The 15834-nt window shown below is 39.3% G+C and overlaps 1 protein-coding gene across 14 annotated transcripts in view; it reads left to right on the forward strand.

Annotated features, from left to right (window-relative positions):
- LOC104591878 (uncharacterized) overlaps positions 1-15834 on the forward strand; it is a 135286-nt gene that overhangs the window by 45206 nt on the left and 74246 nt on the right. For all 14 annotated transcript variants that reach the window (XR_016085525.1, XR_016085527.1, XR_016085526.1 and 11 more), the window contains 5 exons: positions 1147-1229; positions 3867-3941; positions 4066-4150; positions 12646-12718; positions 15750-15809. Coding sequence is in view for 5 of the 14 variants with exons in the window: in XM_010250959.3 (XP_010249261.1) it covers positions 1147-1229; positions 3867-3941; positions 4066-4150; positions 12646-12718; positions 15750-15809 (376 nt within the window). In the remaining 9 variants the exon portion in view is untranslated. The remainder of the gene's footprint in view (positions 1-1146; positions 1230-3866; positions 3942-4065; positions 4151-12645; positions 12719-15749; positions 15810-15834) is intronic.

Consider the following 15834-nt stretch of genomic DNA (forward strand, 5'->3'; position numbering starts at 1 on the left):
GGACAAGTCTATGGATAATTGGATATATGACTTAAGCTTTACAATGTGAGAGGGATCTAACTTGGCATATTTGAAAAGGAAGATATGGGTTAGGAGATTGTTGTGCAACTACATACATAGGTATTTGCATACACAAATTTGTGCATGCTTGGGGATGGGTATTAAAGTTTTCTCTTAACTTATCTTGTATGTGTGTTTGTTATATGAATCCTGTTCTGGTACCACTTTAATGCAGTATATCCTTTGTGGATGATCAAAATCTTTTACAAATTAATAATGAAAAAACAGAAAAGAGAAGAAAATGGTAGAAGAAGATAATGGAGTTGCACCTCTCTTTTTGATCAACTATAAAGTCACTCCAAAATCAATTTGAGGCCTTCAATTGAATCACACTAAAGTAGAAAAAACAATTGAGCATAACACCGAAAAAGAAAAAAAGAACAAAAGGGAAATTTTATTCTCAATCTTGTCATTCTCCTTAACCACATTGTTATGGGCTTCATGTAGACTTCTTTCCCTTTGCAACAATCTCATGGACTTCATTTAGATTTTTCCCCTATTCTGGAGATTCCATATTACTCTCCAATTCACAAGTATTGTTGGAATAACTTCAACACCTCTCACCTTCTAAAAGCCGTATCTGGTTCCACCCATATTTCCCTCTTTCACATTCCTCATTTGACCTTTGGTAACCATGCTATACAGTGATAGGCTCAAAGATTAAACAAGACCTAGATAGAAGTTCTCATTTTGAAGATAAGCCACACTCTGCCCTACATGTTTTTTAGCTCCAACTCCTCCCCTTCCCTCTTGTCCCTCATCACCTCTTCTCTTGCCAACCCCTTTCCTTAACCCTTTCAATGCATTAAAGATCCCTCTCCACCCAAATTCTAATCACTTGACCTCCATTTTCTCCAAATCCACCCTCTCCTTGCTTCTTTGAAAGTGTTTTGAAATGACTTGAGGAAACATGGAAGTCTAAGTTAAATTGGAGCATCTAGGCAATGCTTCATGATATATATATATATATATATATATATTCTACTTCCATTTTTTACTAACATTAGAAGTTATTTATTATGCATGGGTAGTTTGATGGTTTGGAATTCTAATTCTTTTAATTTGGCCCTTTATTTCTATCCACAGTTGGATTGGAAGAACTAGAAATGAAAATGAAGAAGTTGACAACAAATATCCTTTCACAGTTGCATCTAATGGAGTGTTTTCAGGTGATTATTCCTTTCTGGAATTGAAAGATCTGTAACATTGATTTGTGAATACTCTGTAAAGGAAGTTTTGCACCTTATGGATAAATATGAATTATTTGTGTAAAAATGTGGATAAAACTGGATGGGAAAACTCTGTTTGATTTCTCCCTGCACATGACACGTATTCACCACCAAACGTCCAAGTAACGCTGGCACTAAAAGCACCTTTTCAGTTGTCAAAAAAAATACAATTTATTTTTTTCAAAAAACCCATCCCATCATAATAATGATTTTGACTCCGCAAAAACCTTTCCTGTCCATCCCTCCTATTCTAGGTTTCTTTCTCTCCTCTCTCTCAAGTCTCATCCCACCCATTCCATCGCTGCAAACTGTTGGTGGAGTTTGTTTCCATGCCGAATATGTTGGTTGATGGTTCTTCACTTCAATGGGTAATCATTCAATCACTTTGGGCAATCGTTTAATCCCAAATATGACGGTTCTTGCAGGTGAGAACAACAGAGTTTCCAGACAGCAAGAGAAGGCCTTGATATCAATTTTGAACTATTGGTCAATGTATCTCACTGGTAAGAAAGGTTTCTAAAATGACTTGGTAAAGTAAACAGCAAAGTATCCCACTGGTGAGAGCAATGTTGAAAGAAAATCTCCCAAACTGTCGATCAAAGAGAGGACTAACAGATGCCTTCAACAGTGTTGAACAATTGGTCTAGATTTGCACTTTCAAGAACGTTAAACAATATCTTGAGTGATTGAACAATTAACCCGTTCAAATGATTAACCAGCGTATTTTGGTGTTGGAAATAAGTTCCACTGGCGTGTTGCAGCAGTGGGACGGGTGGAAGGGATTTTGGGGAGAGAGGGAGAGAAAGAAACCAGATTGGGGAGGGAAGGGTTTTTGGGGAGTCAGAATCATTATTACAATGGGTTGGGTTTTTTGAAAAAAAATTGTATTTATTTTCTTTTTGACAAATGAAAAGGCAAATTGAGTTTTTAACACCAGTGTTAATTGAATGTTTGATGATGAATACTTGTCATGCTTGGGGAGCAATCAAACAGCCTGGGCTGTTTTATTCAATTGCAAACAGCCAAAGTTTACCCAAACTGGATTGTTTAAAGGCCAGGGGATACCCAAGCAATTTTCAAATTGTAAGAGGGTAGGTCTTGTGCATTATAACAATTTCGAGGGGCTAATGGTTGGTAAAAAGTGTTATATGGGGGGCAATATGGTTGGTAAAAAGTTTCAACTTATGGATATGCATTTTTACTACTCCAGTCTGCAAAAAGGAGAAAATAAACAGTATATGGGTCCAGATCAACAGATACTTTGGCTGATTCATTGACCAAACAAGGGGTAATCAGGGAACATATGTACTGGCAGGTAACCACTTGCAGTGTATGTAAACTGAGTACTATGGGGATAGGTAGCCGTATGATACATGGATACCTGTACATGCCTAGCATACTGGTGTCGGATAGGATACTTATTAGATATGATACCAGATACTGCATGGAAACTTCTAAATGAATTCTATGGCTTTAACACTTAAAATATGTAAAATGGTATGTTTTAACAAATTATACTAAAAAAAATCTACAGATGTTAGAAATCTAATTATATATGGTAAAACACAAGTCTTAAGAAATGACATGACTTCAAAAACTATATATAAACATGATGTAAGCATGTTTGATGGGAATACCCATGCTTTGTTGTATCCATGTCGAGGTTTTTAGTAAATGGATGGTTGTGTCCTCATTTCCATGTCCAATTCATATCTAGGCATCATAGAGATAGCATTAGCTAGCCTAACAAAGAGGGTCAGCCTACTTTGTACATAAAATTATTTTGTTATTACTAATTGAGTGGCTTGTGCACGTGCAAGAGGGGAGATGAGCAAGGGAAAAAAATGGAGAGGGGAAAATAAATGGATTAAATTTTTCACTTGGTGGTCTGGATGTGAAGCCAAGGCGAGTATTGACATTATATAGTAAAAATTAACGAAGTCTCCAATTTTATCAATCAAGAAAAGGAGATAACCACAGACAAGGAAAAAAAAACCCTCATCTCCTTTTAATTTATCTTTTCAAATAGCTACTTTTGATCTATATGAATAAGAGTTTTAGTTAAACTAAACACCCAAAATTTTTGTGTTTTATCATGAACAAGGATCTATTATCTGCAATTCCAAACATAGCCTTCATCTGTTGACCTTAGCACAAAAATACACCCCAAGACATTCAGTAAATTTGTTGTTATTAATACAGGAATAATTTCCACCAAAATTTGACATCTTTTTTTAATTTTCTGAATTATTACATATACTAAATACATCAATTAATCAATTTTGATACATTCAATTTTTCATATGGCTTAGATGATGATAATGCCATAGGATGTGCTCTATGTATCAAAATGGGATGTACCCCAAAGTCGGAATCTGAAGCAGTTTTTCTAGCATTAACATTTCTTGTTTCAATGGCCTTAAGAATTGAATTTTCAAGTATTTTTGTTTAGGGATTGGGGACTTGTTAATGTTTCAATAGAACTGTGGTCATGTTTCAAATATTTGGTGACTTTATGCTAAAAGTTGTTAATGTCTTTATGCTCACTAGATAATCTATTATGTTCACAACCTGCAGGATCTAATTCATTCACGTGTGACTCATATTTGGGAGGAAGCATATGCCCAGTTTTTGAGATATTGTGTACAGATTGTATGGATAGTAATTTTTTTACTGGATGGTGCATTTGTTTTCTTGATTTGCATGTATTAATTGAAGATATAATTTGAAAACTCAAATTTCTTTTTTTTTTCTACTTTTATTTTATATTTTGTAGGAATGTGATAATTATTCTAGTCAAAGAAATCCAGAGTCAATGGTTGCATGCGTGCAAGTGGACTCAAATGCACAAACATTTTTGGGTAAAATTTTGTTATCACAATTTCATTAAGGCCATTCTTTTACTTTTCTTTTATGGTGGTCTCCATCTATTTCTAGGTTGCTTAAATAATTAAATTGCTTCAAATTAATCTGACAGAGGAAGATTGCCACTACCTTTCCGTCCCCATCTCTTATCACTCCACCTATACCTGAGGGACCCAGATTGCCATAAGAACTTACATCAAATTCATCTTAAAGTTATGAATTATTGGTGGGGCCCAACTCTCATGAACCAATGCCTTTGGGGAAGAAGAATCTGCAACTACCTTCCAATTCTCGTAATATCATCTAAGGAATAGTTCTTGAACATGCCCAAAGTTTTTAACCAATGTGCAACCTTAGAAGTGATACTTTCTATTAGCTCTTCCTCTGATTTTTCCTTGAAAGATTTGGGTATTTCTTTCTTCTCAAATTGCTCAAACTACTTCTGCCCTTATATAGCTCTCAACATTGTTTTTCCTCTTTTCTTTTGTTGCCTCATGAAATTCGTATTAGAGAGACCTGCAACACAAGGGGCTGCCCACCTGCAACCAAAGAGAGAAGAAAGCCACCTCCAAATGTAGGATGTAAAGAACAGGAGATTAATAAATGGGAAGCAATCTCACCATAGTCAAAATGGAGAAACCATATATTAGGGGAAGCAATCCCAGCAGTAGGCCCTAACACTGGGCTACACGCCTACACCAAACCTCTTTAGCTGGAAAAGGTACTGCCTGAGTTGAAGAAAGAAGAAGGGCATCAGAGGAGGAACATGAGAGCAACCCGGTTGGAGAGACAGACCACCCTTGACTATTAGTCAAAGAGGGATCCTAAACAACCTTACTCAAAAACTGAGATTTTGTGAGATAATAATAAATAAAATGTCCTGGTCAAGTGGGAGAGATTGCTTTTTTCTCTTCTCCACTTTGGCAGTCTCTTTTTGCCTAGCTGAATACTCCAACTTTTCTCCTTTATTTTTATATGCTTGTGACTGGAGCTTGTAGAGTTATCTTTAATTGTCACAGATATCAATTTCAATAGGGACCAGGCACTGTTAATATTTATATGTAAATGTGGTATAAAATATGAGTAATGAAGGGCCATTTGTCTCGATAAGCAATGCCTTAAGCTGCAACATGAAGCACAAGTTCATTATACATATGTACTTTCTTTCTGTATTTTTCCTTCTTTTCATTTTATAATGAATGTAAATAGTCCATGTTCTTAGCTTATAGCTCTTTCTGTCTTTTAGTTGTTTGGCTAGGAGAAGGGAAAGGGTGTATGGAGCTTTAGTATTTGTAGTCTTTTTCTTGATAAGCGGTAAAATGATTATATTAATAAAGAAAGGAGGGCGAGGAACCCTCAAACATGTACAAAAAGAAGTGCCTGTCACACTGCACAGAACATATACCTCCAGTCCCTATACAAAAGGACAAAAAAATAAGAGCGTAGAGAACACTGATGTGGGCCCCACTGCAGTGGTCCCCACTGTGTTCGTAGGACAGCATGTGTAGTTATTTGTTTCAGTTATAGTAGTGTCAGTTTGTTAATTCAGTTGTTATTTATTTCAGCTTTATTTACTTTATTTATTATGTAAGTACTAAGGGCAGATGTGTCCTTTCCATTGTGTACTAAACATAACCTATAAATAATAAGAAAGTGGCGGCGGCAGATCTGTTAGAATCTGTTCCTCCTTTCAACCACTTGTGTTCTCCTGTTCCTCTTCTATTCTCTCTTCTTTCTCTCACTTTTCTTCTATTTTGTAAACCTAAAATCTATTAGGATTCAAGACTGATTACAGTCTTGATCTTCTACTTGGTATCAGAGCCTATCTAGGGCTTCTCATGTGTGTCTAGTCCAGCCGACCACATGAGAACTAGCTAGGGCTGGAAGCTTTGAAGAAGTATTCGGTGGCTGAATCTTGGAGATTACCAGAAGAGGTTCGCAGCAGTTGAAAACTTGCCGCGGCTTGCAGAGAGTTGGTAATCAGGAAGAAGCACCGAAGGTTAGGGTTCAGGTAACCCTAGAAGACAGTAAACCGAAAGTACATAAGTAAGCTTTTTTTTATTGAGTTTCAGAGACTGCAATCAGTCGAGATAGGTTAAACTTGTCTAGAAGGAGGGGCCGAACTGTGTTCCAGTTTGTTTCTAGGGTTTGACTTGCCGAACTGTGTTTAAGTTCGTTTCTAGGGTTTGACTGTTGGGCCGAACCCCCCCCCCCCCCTCAGAGGTGATTAGTTTTTAGGGTTTCATATTGCCCTACGATAAGTCCCACTTGTGCGGACTGTTTGGAGAGTGCAGCTGCGCACTTATTTCAGACCTACAGTTGAAACCCTAATTTTGCTCTCGCAGCAGTGGACCCCACAGTAGTGATTTCAGAAAATAGCATCTCAGATTGACAGGCTGCTTAGTACTGTGCATGCCGATTGATTTCAGATCAGATTTGAGTTGATTTCTTGCATATACTGTGATAGGCGATTGTTTTCAGATCAGATTTCGGATCAGATCAGATCAGATCAGATCAGATTTCATATCAGATCAGATTTTAGATCAGTTTTGTGTTGGTTTCAGATCAGATTTCAGACCTGCTTGTTTTACTCTGTTTCCTGGTACAGCAGTAGCGGCTCTAACAGTTTGTAGCCACTGATTCTTGATCAAAGATGGAGTTTAAGGGTCAGGGAGAAAGTAGTTTTGGAAACAACAGTTTTGGTGGTGTATCTGAAACCGGGTTTCAGATTACAACTATGAGATTTGATGGGTCAAATTACTTGGAGTGGGCTCAATCAGCCATGATGGCTATTGGAGGAAGGGGAAAACTGGGTTACCTCTTGGGAGATGTGAAAGAACCTTCCAACGAGGACCCAACATACACCAAGTGGGTTCAAGAGAACTATTTGGTTATGGCATGGCTGTGTAATTCTATGCAGCCACATATCAGTCGAAATTTCTTGTGGGCAAAGACAACCAAAGAGATATGGATGTTGTGAAAGAAACCTATTCTCAACCCCTTAATGTTGCCAGAGCCTATGAACTGAAGTGTGAGGTGAACAGCCTTAAACAGGGAGAGAAGCCAGTTTCTGTCTACTTCTCTACCTTGAAATCCTTGTGGCATGAGATTGACCATCTAGAGACCCTTGAGTGGGAGAGTCCCAAAGATGCACAGACTCACAGAAAGCAAGTCGAGACGAATAGGATATTTGAGTTTCTGGCTGGTTTGAATTTAGAATATGACATTGTGCGACAACAGATATTGACAAGAGATAGTGTGACCCTTTCTCAAGCATACTCCCTGGTGCATAGTGAAGAGACCAGGAGGAAAGTCATGATGCAGCCTCAGCCCTCTTTCCCAGCCTTGACAGCTATTAAACCTAAGCCATGGGGTGACTCAGAAAGGGACCGGAAGAAGGAAGATAAATGGGATCTGGTATGTGAACATTGCAAGAAACCCAAACACACAAAAGATACTTGTTGGAAGCTACATCCTCACTTGGCCCCCGCAAAACTAAGAAATAAGAAGGGTAATGCTCATATGGTAGTGAACACTGATTCAACATCCTCATCAGGCACATCCCTAGAGACTTTAGCTGTTGTTCGGGCTGTCCTCATACAGTTGGAAAAGGAAGTTGGGAGTTCAGCTCAGCCATCTCAGTCACCATCAGCTCCTGCCACATCTGCATTTGCACATTCAGGTACTCGAGCCTCAGCTTACCATGCTTCAGCTCCAGGTAATACTGATCACTGTTGGGTAATAGATTCAGGTGCATCTGACCATATGACTAGCTTGCCATCTTTGTTCACTTCCTATCACTTGTCCTCTAGCTGAGATAGAGTATCCATTGCTGATGGCTCTCTTGTTCCCATTTCGGGCAAGGGGGACATCAAGCTATCGGATAATATCTCTTTATCTTCTGTCTTGCATGTTCCTAAGCTTGATACTAATCTGCTTTCAGTTAGTAGTATTACCAAACACATGAACTGTTCAGTAACCTTTTTCCCTAACCGATGTGTTTTCAGGATTTGGAGACGAGGAAGGTGATTGGGACTGGCCGTGAGACGGACGGGATCTATCTGCTTGGAGAGAGTTCTCGTCGGGAGGAGTCAGTGGATAAGAAGTCTTTTGTTTCCCAGTCTGTGAGTTCGGTTATGCTTTGGCATAACCGATTAGGTCATTTGTCTTTTAAGTCTTTGAAGAGTCTGTTTCCTGCTTTATTTGAGTCTGTTGAGTTATCAAAGTTGAGGTGTGAGAGTTGTGAGTTTGCCAAACATTGTAGAACCTCTTATTCTTTAAGTAATAAAAGGAGTAATTCCTCTTTTGATATTGTGCATACTGATGTTTGGGGGCCATATCATATCTCTTCTATGGGTGGGTACAGATATTTTCTACTGTTTGTTGATGACCATACCCGTTTTTCTTGGGTCTATCTTATGCGTTCTCGGGATGAGGTTCCTGCTCTGACCCAAAACTTCCATCAGATGGTTCTCACTCAGTTTGGGACCAAAATCAAAGTCCTTAAATCCGATAATGCAAAGGAATACTTTGCTCAGCCATTGACCTCTTACCATCTTAGCCATGGAGTTATTCACCAGAGCACTTGCCCTTATACACCACAGCAGAACGGCGTTGCCGAAAGGAAGAATAGGCATATCTTGGAGGTGGCTAGAAGCATTATGTTTACCTCCAATGTACCTATTCGCTTCTGGGGTGATGCTATCCTCACGGCAGTTTATCTCATTAATCGAGTTCCTTCTCGGGTCCTTGATATGAGAACCCCCTTTTCCCTTCTATACCCAGACGAGGAGTTGTTCATTGTTCCCCTTAAAACCTTTGGTTGTACCTGTTTCGTTCAGCTTCTCGGGCCTCATCATTCCAAGTTTGAACCTAAGGCCTCCAAATGCATTTTCCTTGGTTATGCACAAACTCAAAAGGGTTATTGCTGCTATGATCCGGTTTCAGGGAAACGGTTTGTCTCCATGGATGTCACCTTCTTTGAGGAGACACCCTATTATCCTAGGGTTTCTCATCAGGGGGAGAGCAGTGAGAGTGGAAGTGGGGCTGTTTTGAGTTTCTTTCCTCGGGGGGAGAGCAGTGAGAGTGGAAGTGGGGCTGTTCCTTTTCCTATTCCACTGGATGATGAAGGTTGTAGTGGTGAGGGTGGTCAGAGGGAGCCGGAGTTGAGAGTCTATCACAGGCGATGCAGGCAGGTTGATCCCAGTCATCGACAGTCCCGGCCAGCTCCAGATCCAGAGCCTACTGAGATACCCCTCACTGCTGCCACTTCCTCTCCTGTGGATGACCTTGATCTCCCTATTGCCGTTCGCAAAGGGAAACGACATTGCACCACTTCTACAGCTCACAACATCTCATAGTTCTTATCCTATGATCGTCTGTCTCCATCTTACCGGTCCTATCTTACTTCCATTGCCGATGTCCCCATTCCAAGAACAGTGCAAGAAGCCTTATCAGTTTCAGAATGGAAAGATGCAATGCAAGTTGAAATGGATGCCCTGTTGAAGAATAACACTTGGGCACTGGTTAACCCACCAAAAGGAAAGAAACCGGTGGGATGCAGATGGGTGTTCACTGTGAAGCATAATGCTGATGGCTCTATTGAAAGGTACAAAGCCTAGTTGGTTGCAAAGGGGTTCACTCAGACTTATGGTATAGACTACTTGGAGACCTTTGCCCCAGTAGCCAAGATGACCACCACCCGAGTTCTGCTATCCCTTGCAGCAAATCATTCTTGGCCCTTGTTTCAGATGGATGTTAAAAATGCCTTTCTGAATGGAGATTTACAGGAAGAGGTTTACATGCAGTTGCCTCCTGGATTCTATGATACTGAGACATGTAAGAAGGTTTGCCGACTAAACAAGGCATTGTATGGTTTGAAGCAGTCACCTAGAGCCTGGTTTGATAGGTTCAGATTAGCCCTTGGAAAGTTTGGTTATGTACAGGCTCAGTCAGATCATACACTATTCATCAAGAGGGTGGAGTCCTCTCTGACACTACTTGCAGTATATGTTGATGATATTGTGGTGACAGGAAATGACAATCATGAGATTGAGTCCCTCAAACAGCTCCTTCATCAAGAGTTTGAGGTGAAAGATCTTGGTGCACTACGGTACTTTTTGGGTATTGAGGTTGCTAGATCCAAGCAAGGGATTTTTATCTCTCAGAGAAAATATGTTGTAGATCTGTTGGCGGAAACTGGAAAGTTGGGGGTTAAGCCAGCTGATACACCCATCGAACAAAATCACAAGATTAGTGCAGAGGGCGGGGAGCCTCTTGAAGACAAAGTTATGTTCCAACGGTTGGTTGGAAGGCTCCTATATCTCTGCCTCACTCGGCCGGATATCAGCTATGCAGTTAGTGTTGTTAGCCAGTACATGCACTCCCCTAGAACTTCTCATCTTCTTGCGGCAGAGAGAATATTAGCATATTTGAAGAGATGCCCGGGTAGAGGTATACTGCTCAAGAACATTAATCACATGAGGGTGGAAGTCTATACAGATGACAATTGGGCTGGGAGTGTTGATGACAGAAGCTCTACCTCTAGATATTGTGCCCTTGTGGGAGGTAACCTTGTCTCTTGGAGGAGTAAGAAGCAAAGTGTTGTTTCCTGCTCCAGTGCTGAAGCGGAATACATGTCAATGGCTAATGGAGTGGCTGAAATCTTATGGCTGAGGTCACTACTTGAAGAGTTGGGTATTGACTATGAAAAGCCCTTAATGCTGTATTGTGATAATCAGGCAGCTATTAATATAGCCCATAACCCAGTGCAGCATGACAGAACTAAACACATCGAAGTTGATCGACATTTTGTGCGAGAAAGGGTCACATCACAAGAAGTGTGTCTTCCGTACATCACATCTAATATGCAGCTCGCGGATATCCTCACCAAGGCTGTACCAAGGAAGAAGTTAGAAACAGACCTATCCAAGTTGGGAATGATAGATATCTACTCCCAACTTGAGGGGGAGTGTAGAGAACACTGATGTGGGCCCCACTGCAGTGGTCCCCACTGTGTTCGTAGGACAGCATGTGTAGTTATTTGTTTCAGTTATAGTAGTGTCAGTTTGAGTCAGTTTGTTAATTCAGTTGTTATTTATTTCAGCTTTATTACTTTATTTATTATGTAAGTACTAAGGGCAGATGTGTCCTTTCCCTTGTGTACTAAACATAACCTATAAATAATAAGAAAGTGGCGGTGGCAGATCTGTTAGAATCTGTTCCTTCTTTCAACCACTTGTGTTCTCCTGTTCCTCTTCTATTCTCTCTTCTTTCTCTCACTTTTCTTCTATTTTGTAAACCTAAAACCTATTAGGATTCAAGACTGATTACAGTCTTGATCTTCTACTAAGAGAAAGCCAATTGCCAGAAAAATGAGAAGACAGAGTTCCTTAAAAAATACTAGAAGCACCAGCCCAACTCTTCAAATACCATTCCACCTTACTGATGACTGCTTCCAAGGGAGCAGATTTGACTTAAAAAATTCTGCTATTTTGCTCCTTCCATACCACCCAGCAAATAACTAAAGGCAAACAATTCCAAAGAAACTTCCTTTTAAGAGAAAAAATCCCCAGCCTCCAGGAAGAAATCCACTCAGCCACTGAAAAAGGGAAAGAGCACTGGAGCCGAAAAAGCCTTAGGATATGGCATCAGATCTGGTGAGTGAAGGAACATTGAATCAATAGATGATCAGAAGGTTCTGGATCCTCACCACACAAACAACGGATGTTATTCAACTCCATTGCCCTTCTTGTGAAGGCATCCAAAGTTTGAATATTTCCTTTACTAGCCAGACAGATAAAGAAAATGACTTTAGTGGGCACCTCAGATTTTCAAATCCAGGACCCAGAAACCTTATCAAAAGGACCCAGCAAAGATGATAAAAAGACTTGGTTGAAAACAAGCCAGAATTCACCCCTTTCCACAGCCACATGTCACTAGAACCTGGATTTATTTCCACCCTATGCATGTAATCCAACAAGTTCACAAGAGAGTTAATTTCCCAATCAATGAGATTTCTTCGAAGCTTGGGACCCAAGCCACTTGACCATTGTTCAGAGCCAAGAAGTCATTGACTGGTCCTTGTTATCAGCAAGCACAAAAAGGGCAGGGAAGAGCTCACACAAAGGTTGGTCCCCACACCCGGAATCCTTCCAGAAATAAATGCTACTACCCCCATCCGGCTTAAAAGTAATGTTCCTCCAGAAAAAGGAAGCCTTGCCATGACCCCCTTCCAAAGTACAAAAGGACTGTTGAGGCTCAAGTAGGATCCAGCCATAATGGCTGCAAATACAAATGAGTATGGTACAATAATAGTGTCTTTTTTTTGGGGTTTTAAACATGATATTGAACTTTACTTCTTCTTAGATTGTGCTCAGTTTAGTTTTTTCTTCTCTTTGAATAATTTCTTCTGTTTCTTGATTTTATTTCTATGGTATTACATGGATGGGTAATATGGTTTCATGGGTTTTCTTTTTCTTAATGCTAACAGGGCAGATATTGCATCAAATAATTAAACAGACAAACCCTTCTTCGTCAATGTATTTGGAACCTATGAGTGGCTGGTAAGAATCCTTTTAGCATTATGAACATTAGTTGATAGGCTATAGTTATTATTTTTATTTTTATTTTTTAATTTCAAAAGAAGACAACTGTTTTTCATTGAAAAGAGGCAAAAAAGAGACATACCTGAGGGAGCTTACATGAATGCACACAATGTATACACAAAAGGGTAAATTAATTAAACATCTCTGGTTTCTGACAACTGCTTAAAACTCCCCTATGGTATTATGACCTCCACTTATTTCTCCCTCCATGTTCTGGAAACAAAAACAATCGTGCCCCTCCCATTAGTTTTACAGCAGGATTATAACAGAAAGTGGGGATGTGATGCCTTAAACATTTTGAGTTTCCAGTTTTATGTCCCCAAAAGGCGATTGAATTATTTAATTGGTATTCATTGTTCACTTGTCAGGATGACATTGCCCTTTGCCAAAGTTTGTATCTGAGCAACAAAAAATGTGCAAATTTAGAAGGTTTCAGATAGCCAATAATGTTGACTAACCATTGTCTCATGAGCGTACATGAATGTTGCGTCTTAGCTATTCTATGCTGAATGTCTAAAATCAGGCAGTCCATTTTTAAGTGGACTACCTAGGCTTCTGAATTCACAGAGCAATACCCAGATAAGAACTGACAAAAATAGTTGATAGAAGAAGTTGAACTCTTATAAACTGAATGTGCGACTTTACATCGGACACCCTCAAAGTAAATGAATAGCTGAAAAGGAGATATAAATTTTCACCTTGTTTCAATCATGGGATTCCCAATTAATCAGATTTTATTGTAAGGTACAAGATAAAATAAGAAACATAAAATGCTTATATGAAAAATGAAACAAATTCCTTTGAAAATATGCAGCAGAAAACACTTACATAGACCCATAATACGAATCAAAGGAGAAACATATAAAAAGAACACTTTTATGTGTAGAAAGAACCACCTTTAATTTCCTCAAAACCAGATTGCAGGTGAACTCAATTGGCCTCTAGTATCCTGGAGACATTATTTTCATAGTTGTACACCTAATGAAATGGTCTTTTCACATATTTCAATCATTATCATCTAAGCTTTGTCCCAACTATACAGGGTCAGCTACATGAATCCTATTTTGCCATTCCATTGTGTTTAGTGCCATATCCATTGTTAAATTATGGGTGCTTAAATCATTTCTTATTACTTCCATCCGAGTCCTTTTTGGTCTGCCACTAGCTCTTCTAGCCTCTTCAACTTGTAACAGATCACTTTTTCCAAGTTCTAACAGGTCCTGCAGATGGTCCATTTATACACATCCTTCAACACTTCCAATAATTCCCTATCCCTTAGAGGGGTATTGATCACAGTAAGCTCCTTCTGCTCTCCTACCATTCAAACTATCACTACTCACTATATCTACAACCTCCACTCCACTTTCTTCATGTTTCTCATCTTCCTCAATCATCTCTACATTATGCTCTCCTTTTTATCTTTCTTCATCTTCTTCCAACTCTAGTTTTCTCCTCCTTTCTCACCACCTTCAAGTCTTTGGGCTCTAACTAAATCCACCAATCACCTCTGTTCTTACTCTGTTGAATGGGTTGAAGAAGTCCCACGTAGCACTCCTATGGAGATAGTCATGGGGGCATTTTTTGCATAAAATACTGGCAAACATCGTGTTATTCTTTTTTTTTTGTGGTATTTATGTTCATGGGACTACATAACGTATCTCATCTCCCATACCCTTAATCCCCCAACCCTGGCAACAGCAGGATTTGATCCCAAGTCTCCACTACATCCAACAGGAGATCCCACCAACCGAGCCATCATCAGATGATTTCAAGTGATTCTTCTTGTTCTTCCTTTCCCACTTCCTCCTCCCTCCTTGACTTCAAAGAGTCTAACAACTAGAAGAATATGATGACTGATAGGCAACAGCTTTCTTTGTAGTTTTTGTATTTGATGTTTGGAGAGGCGGCACCTCGCGCCTCTAAGGGGATGTAACCAATCTTTGAATTAATGGAAGATGATTTTATTTATCAAAAAAAAAAAAAGGCAACAGCTTTCTTCTGTTAATTTTGTTGGTGCCTTCTGGGAATATCGGTTTTGAAATTACATTATGGGTAGTGGTAGAGGGTGAAGTAGGACAAGGAGGGAAGGTGATGAAGAACAGTGAAGGTGGAGAGGAATGGTGAGTAATGAACAGCCTTGCAACCACTGCAATAGCATAGAGAGAGTGAAAGTATTTGCAGTGCACATCAACAAGGGTGTAGCCAGGGTAATTTGGAAAATCTTTACTGCACTATTCATATTCATGGGCAAGTTGAGATTTAAAAATATTTGAGGCATCACATCATTACTTTCTGTAATTTTAAAATATTTAGGGCATCACATCATTAGTTTCTGTTATGATCCTGATGTCAAGCTAAATGAAGTGGTATAATTGCATCTTTTTTCAGAATATAGAGGGAGAAAATAAGCAGAGCAGAGGTCATAGTACAGGGGAAGTTTAAGCAGTTGTGAGAAACCAGAGGGGAGGTTCAAGTAATCCCCCCCACCCCCAATAAATAAATAAATAAAAATAAAAGCATTTTGATGGTTAAAAACTTTTGCTATATAAATAAGGTCTTCCAGCCCCAGATTTTGCAAGCTTTTGCTATAGAATTTAGAATCTTGGAAGTTGGAACCACTAGTCATGAATTCTCTAATTTTATTTAAGAGATGATCCAACTTCCACTTTCTTGTTCCACCTGATTGCAATTGATGAATCCCTCTGAATGGTCAAAGAAAAGATAAATAGTTGCTTAGAAATTTTGATCCTCTTGAGAAAGTCCTTCAGTTCCTATGACATTGGTGTGACCTCTGGGACCACTGTAAGCACAAAGGATAGTGCCATCCTGCTTCCAAAAGTCCCTGCCAGTTTCAGATGGTTTGTTGATAGGATGTAAATATGTAATTTAATGCTTTAAATTGTTTACTTAAATTACTTCTGTGTTAAAGTTGCAATACTCTATTTTTTTACTTGTTCAATTGTCTTTTTCCGTGAAAACTTGCTTCCAGGTTTGATGCAGCAGGAAATGAATTGCTAGGTTTGCGTTTCTTTGATATACTGGAGTCATGGTATAACTGCAACTTGCTTTTCTAT

This window comes from Nelumbo nucifera, chromosome 4 (genome assembly GCF_055504915.1).
Source record: "Nelumbo nucifera cultivar China Antique chromosome 4, China Antique-T2T, whole genome shotgun sequence".
Classification (NCBI taxonomy): domain Eukaryota; kingdom Viridiplantae; phylum Streptophyta; class Magnoliopsida; order Proteales; family Nelumbonaceae; genus Nelumbo; species Nelumbo nucifera.